Below are 7,016 nucleotides of genomic sequence, written 5' to 3' on the forward strand. Positions count from 1 at the left end.
TTGACTAACTAAAAGCAACTGCTTAACCTTAACTCCACATACAGCTAGTCCACTTTAGTCAAACGGGACATTTGTTGAGTACGTTGAAGTGTACTCACCCTTGCTTTACAAACCGCCCCACCCCAGGTTGTCCCCACTGTTCTCAGTGCTCAGAAGATGAAGCTAGTAACATGGAGGGCTTTGAGGAGTTCCAAGACTACGACGAGTTCTAGTTTACTTTAGTGGCAAACCCCCCCCCCCCAGTCAGCTGCCTGTGTAGGCTTATCATTCTACGTTTCGTTACTCCGCACTTTGATATTGATGTTAAACACTATGGTTATGTAATAGACTCTGTGGATGTCTCAGACATCTTGATTAATTAAAGTACCTTTCCGCTATTTAATTGAGCATTGTGTGATGATGTTCAATTATGTAATCGTTGTGTACGTGAGTTCTGATCCTGGCACGTACATGGTTCGCATTCGATTTACCTTCCAAAACCGGGTGTGACACCATGGCGCGCCCATCCGCCGGCCCCCTCTGCGGCAGCGGATATGCGTGCCCCTCCCCTCCGGCTCCAGAGGCGCGGCCGCGACCCCCTCCCTTCCCCGGTGGCTCAAATCTGCCTCAGTCTGACCCTGTCACGGCCTTCCCCGCCGACGTTCCGCTCGTCGGCAATCAGCCTCCCTACCCGGCCTGCAGTCGTCGCGGCCTCGCGGGTGCTCCTTTCCCCAACGGCCGTCGACCCTTCCACGGCATGGTTACCCTGCACCGGCATCTCCGCCCGTGCAACCCCTTGTCTTCGCACTAGCCACCTCCTAACTGCCCGCGCTGACACCTAGCTGCGCCAACTCTTCTAGCTTTTTCCAGTGTGGCGTCAAACCCCTGTTGACACATGGCAGAGCATCGGGCCACGAGTGATGTGGACCGGCATCGGTGGGTCCATGCATCTATTAAGTACAACATTTTACAATATAAATAATAGAAAAATATGAGTCTAAAATTATATAACAGATGAATGCAAATGAAATTTCAGTTTTTTTTCGGCCATCACCGGAATTCTTGAAGTTTCTGCGAAATATTAACAAAATTTTGAATCCTGCATACAAGGGCTCAAGTTGTAACCAGCGAACAGATTCGAGGCTCAAGTGTGGACGACTTGCAGTTGCAGCTACGACTACGAGGGCCAATGGACGAAATCCTGCGGCTGCGAGGCGAACCTCAGATTTTTTAGATAGGGATGAAGCCAATCACAACCTAGTGTCCCGCCACGTGGCTGGCTGATCACCGCACAAAGCATCCAAGGGAGTGGACGCAGAGGCAGAGGCGCAGGATACGCGGGGGAAAAAAAAGGAGGCTCACTGTACACCGAGCTCACGCAGGGCGTAGCAAATCAGGTAGGCGAAATCGGAGCAGAGGCCAGGGACGCGCCAGCGCGAGCGATAAGGCACACTGACATGGCCGCCACGGCGTACTCCACCGCGCTCCCCGGCGGGGCGCGCCTCCCCGCTGCCGGAGCCGCCGCACCGCCCTCTGCCCTCCTCCTCCCGCGGCGTAATAAACTGTCTCCGCTCCCTCTCCGGCTCCAAGATGCGCCGAGGCTGTCGTTGCTCCGGGTGAAGGCCTCCTCCGACGACTCCTCGGCCGCGAGCGGGGACGAGCTCATCGCCGACTTGAAAGCCAAGGTACGCACGCCGTAGCTCAAAGGGGGTGACCGGTCCGGGTGACAACTTGCATTGGGATGGTGAACCACATGGATCAACTGTCGTGAGTGACTGACCGATCTACTCTCGTGACAGTGGGACGCCGTCGAGAACAAGAGCACTGTCCTCACCTACGCCGGCGGCGCTGTCGTCGCTCTCTGGCTGACGTCCGTCATCGTCGGCGCCATCAACTCCGTGCCTCTGGTACGTACATCCGCTCCTCTCCTCCCCTCCCCCGTGGCTGTGCATGTCCCTCATTCTCAAATTCAACTGCCAGCTAGCTAGGAGATGACTGGCCAGCACAGCAAGTACATGTAAAGCCCGGTAAAAGTTCATGCTTGGTTTGGTTCCTGCAGCTCCCCAAGATCATGGAGCTTGTCGGCCTCGGCTACACCGGATGGTTCGTCTACCGCTACCTTCTCTTCAAGGTACGATGCGCACGGTTCTTTGTACAGTAGCACCGAACCGTATCTGAATAATTTGGAACATGCAAATTAGCCTAGCGCTAAAAATGCTGTTGGGTTAACATGCCGGCATCTATCTGTTCACTCGATTGCAGGAAAGCAGGAAAGAGCTCGCCGACGACATCGAGTCGCTCAAGAAAAAAATTGCTGGGACAGAGTAAAACATGTTGTTCTCGTGAAACTTTTTTTGGACGATTCTTTCGGGAACACGTTGCCTCTTGTCTAGACTCCAGATCAGTGCTACATGTCTTTGCACTTTTTTTTTTGTTGCATACCTTATGTCCTCGTCTCTCTGGAGAGCTTTGTACGACGATGGAGAACAACAGTGTACGATCGAACTGGACGCCATCCTCGGGGATTGTTTTCTTAAAATGAAATAGGGTATGTATCCGGGTTTTCTTTTCATCACTTCATTTTGCAATCCGTATGTCTGTCAGGACCTGGCACCCAGTTCGTAATCCTTGACTTGCCATCGCGACTGTGATTTGTTTAAGATCAATAGCGATTTGCTCTAAGTTTCGATGGTATATATCTACTAGATCAAGGGGCGCCCCTTCGGACGCCCTATCCATCTCAAAAGAAAACCAGAAGATAATAATTATCCATGACATATTCAAATACAATGATTAAACCAAACACATAGAAAGAGAGTGAACATAACCATCCTTATCAGATTGGAATTGCAGGAAAACCTTCATATGATGTAGCAAGCAGACCACAAACAAAAGTGCAATAAAAGCATAACTCGGGCACATAACCACAAACAAAAGTGCAATAAAAGCATAACCCAGGCACATATATATGCGCACTAAAATAACAGCGTATAGCGCCCTGACGTAGCAATCATTCATATGATTCATATGTTTGTGCATCCATCGCCCTCTCCATGTTCCTCTCCTTCACGATAAACATGTTACTCAGATGCTATATCACTATATCCTTCACTTGAAGGATCTCGTTAGCAATAACAGCCCACCCATCTACCATCATGTTTGTCATGAAAATTGTGGCTTTCATTGGTATAGCTACCCTAATGGTCGTACTATCAGTTGTGTCTTGATCGAAGGGGATCTTCAATCCAGACACAAACGAACAAGCCTGACAGGGGAAGATACCCCAGCCAACTTTCTAGACATATAAAGATCAGCGAGGTCGTCATCATCCAATAATTGGTTAAGCTCATCTCTCACCTGGTAAATAGTGAACAGTTTTTTATCCCCAAACTACGGAGAGAAACAGTGCTAGTAACCTATCTCTCTCTATTCACCATGAATACTAATGTCATCAAATAATTTTGTGCTCAATGCTACCTAATTCACACTGACCTAACTTCTCTGCTCATATGGGCCTTGCCGACATGACATTTGTGACCGATCAGATGTGCATGGCTGACGAACCATACTGTGAGCTCGATGCTAGCCGATAAAAGATGCAACATGTGGTTGGTTGATTCGCCGACGCTGCTGTACATAGGGTGCATGACCCAAGGCAGACTGCGACCACGTAGTTGCCCGCGCGCAGTGCCATGACACCCACCTCCGAGCACTGCATGTCGTCCGCTGCCACCGCACCCACAAAGGACTCCACCTCGTGCTGGCTCCGTGGCGCGGCGGCGCGGGAGACGCAGAGACTGTGACGGCCAGCGTCAGCGCCGGAGCTCAGGAAGACGACGTCCGCTAGGGCGAGGAGCGCTGCGACGATGGAGTATGGACAACGTCATCCAAGGGAGGCTCGATCCGACGGCCTCGCGGAGGGTCATCGTCCTGGTCTCACCAGGTCGTTCTGTCGTCTCGCATTCCAAGGAGAGGGCCCCGAGAATCCTCTCTGTTCGCAGCCATGGGTGGGACTGAGAGAGGGCAGCGGCATGGAGGGCATCACACGTGGGGGCAGATGCGGTGAAGACGCGGGAATGACGGCCTGCACAGGAGAACGTGACGGCGCGTGGCGGTCGCCGCTGAGAGGAGGGTCGCGTCCTGCTAGCGCATCGATAAAAACCACGACTGGCGGTGAGGTCAGGATTGGACGGTGGATGCAGTGACACGACGTCGAGGCGTCGAGGGCGTGGACTGCTCAGAGACTCAGAGTCCAATTGAACCAATTTTCGGGTCCGAGGCTGGCGGGCACACGTCGGCACGAGCGATCGCCAAAACGCGTGAAACGCGGACAGCATTCGAAACCCGAGCGCCTTTTAATACTTTAGATTTCCCGCTATCGTGCTCGATGATGATATTCTGGGTTAAATGCACTACTAGCGTATGCATTAATTTCTGCGGCTGTGTGTTGAGCTTATAGTTGCCCAAACGCGCGGTCCGGCACGGCCCGTTAGGCCCGACGGATAATTGGATCGTGCCCGATCGGCTCGGCCTGCGAGCCGCAGCCGCGGCCCAAGCACGGCACGCCGGTCTGGTAGCCGTGCCGAGCCGGCCCGTTAACTTATCCACGTTGTCTCATTAAATCAAGAAAAATAGCAAAAAACTATGTGTGAGCGAGGTTTTGAACCCACGACCTCTATCTACAAGGCTGAAAACGCTATATAAAGGAGACTGATCAGTAGAACTCTAGTGCATTTGTTATAAATAGCAAATATAAAATCTAAATATATATACTATGTTTTATAAAATAAAAAATATGTAATCGTGTCGGGCCGGGCCGAGGCAGCGGCCCAAGCACGGCACGACTCCCGTGCCGGGCCCGGTCCGGCACTATTAAATGGTGTAAGGGAATTAGGCTTACACATATTACCTAATTGATTTTGGTGGTTGAATTGCCCAACACAAATAATTGGACTAACTAGTTTTGCTCTAGTGTATAAGTTATATAGGTGCCAAAGGTTCACACTTAGCCAATAAAAAGGCCAAGAATTGGGTTCAACAAAGAGAGCAAGGGATAACCGAAGTGTGTCCTGGTCTGGCGCATCAGACTGTCCGGTGCACCAGGGGACTTCACGCTGAACTCTTCACCTTCGGGAAAATCCAGAGGCGCTCCGCTATAATTCACCGGACTGTCCGGTGTACACCGGACAGTGTCCGGTGCTCCAGAGGAGAGCGACTCTGGAACTCGCCAGCTTCGGGAATTCGCTCCGCTATAATTCACCGGACATGTCCGGTGAGCCAGCGGAGCAACGGCTACTTCGCGCCAACGGTCACCTGCAGAAGCATTAAATGCGCGCCAGTGCGCGCAGAAGTCAGGCACGCGCGAAGTGGCGCACCGGACACTCTACAGTACATGTCCGGTGTGCCACCGGACATCAAGGCGGGCCCAGCAGTCAGAGCTCCAACGGTCGGAACCCAACGGCCTGGTGACGTGGCTGGCGTACCGGACACTGTCCGATGGCGCACCGGACTGTCTGGTGCGCCATGCGACAGCAGCCTCCTCCAAACGGCTAGTTTGGTGGTTGGGGTTATAAATACCCCCAACCACCCCACATTCAAGTCATCCAAGTTTTCCCACTTCAACTACTTACAAGAGCTCTAGCATTCAATTCTAGACACACCCAAGTGATCAAATCCTCTCCAAATTCCACACAACGCCTTAGTGATTAGTGAGAGAGATTTGCTTGTGTTCTTTCGAGCTCTTGCGCTTGGATTGCTTTCTTCTTTGATTCTTTCTTGCGATCAACTCAAATGTAACCAAGGCAAGAGGCACCAATTGTGTGGTGGCCCTTGCGGGGAAGTTTGTTCCCGTTTGATTGAGAAGAAGAAGCTCACTCGGTCCGAGGGACCGTTTGAGAGAGGGAAGGGGTTGAAAAAGACCCGGCCTTTGTGGCCTCCTCAACGTGGAGTAGGTTTGCGAGAACCGAACCTCGGTAAAACAAATCTGCGTGTCACACTTCTTATTCGCTTGCGATTTGTTTTGCACCTTCTCTCACGGACTCGATTGTATTTCTAACGCTAACCCGGTTTGTAGTTGTGATTAACTTTGTAAATTTCAGTTTCGCCCTATTCACCCCCCCCCCCTCTAGGCGACTTTCAATTGGTATCGGAGCTAGGTTCTTCATTAGAGCCTAACCGCTCGAAGTGATGTCGGGAGAACACGCCAAGAAGGAGATGGAGACCGGCGACAAGCCCGCTACAAGCCACAGGAAAGCTTCATCGGAAGAGTCCCGCAAAAAGGGAAAGGGGAAGGAGAAGAAAGCTTCTTCCCACAAGTCGCATCGGAGTGGCGACAAGATAAAGAAGATGAGGAAGGTGGTCTACTACGAGACCGACACTTCATCACCTTCCACCTCCGGCTCCGACGCGCCCTCTGTAACTTCTAAGCGCCATGAGCGCAAGAAGTTTAGTAAGATCCCCTTACACTATCCTCGTACTTCTAGACATACTCCATTACTTTCCGTTCCATTAGGCAAACCGCTAACCTTTGACGGTGAAGATTATGCTAGGTGGAGTGATTTAATGAAATATCACCTAACCTCACTCCACAAAAGTATATGGAATGTTGTTGAGTTTGGAGCACAGGTACCATCCGTAGGGGATGAGGATTATGATGAGGACGAGGTGGCCCAAATCGAGCACTTCAACTCCCAAGCCACAACCATACTCCTCGCCTCTCTAAGTAGGGAGGAGTACAACAAGGTGCAAGGATTAAAGAGCGCCAAGGAAGTTTGGGACGTGCTCAAGACCGCGCACGAGGGTGATGAACTCACCAAGATCACCAAGTGGGAAACGATCGAGGGGGAGCTCGGTCGCTTCCGTCTTCGCCAAGGGGAGGAGCCACAAGACATGTACAACCGGCTCAAAACCTTGGTGAATCAAGTGCGCAACCTCGGGAGCAAGAAGTGGAATGACCACGAGGTGGTTAAGGTTATTCTAAGATCACTTATTTTCCTTAACCCTACTCAAGTACAATTAATTCGTGGCAATCCTAGATA

The 7,016-nt window shown here is 51.5% G+C and overlaps 1 protein-coding gene across 1 annotated transcript; it reads left to right on the forward strand.

Annotated features, from left to right (window-relative positions):
- Positions 1-1,355: 1,355 nt before the first annotated feature.
- LOC100276013 (uncharacterized) lies at positions 1,356-2,551 on the forward strand. Its single transcript, NM_001149907.1, is given in 4 exon segments — positions 1,356-1,664; positions 1,779-1,886; positions 2,039-2,110; positions 2,242-2,551. Coding segments are annotated over 4 exon segments (474 nt in total). The 5' UTR covers positions 1,356-1,436; the 3' UTR covers positions 2,308-2,551.
- Positions 2,552-7,016: the final 4,465 nt, after the last annotated feature.

Source organism: Zea mays, chromosome 4 (assembly GCF_902167145.1).
Source record: "Zea mays cultivar B73 chromosome 4, Zm-B73-REFERENCE-NAM-5.0, whole genome shotgun sequence".
NCBI classification, from domain to species: Eukaryota; Viridiplantae; Streptophyta; class Magnoliopsida; order Poales; family Poaceae; genus Zea; species Zea mays.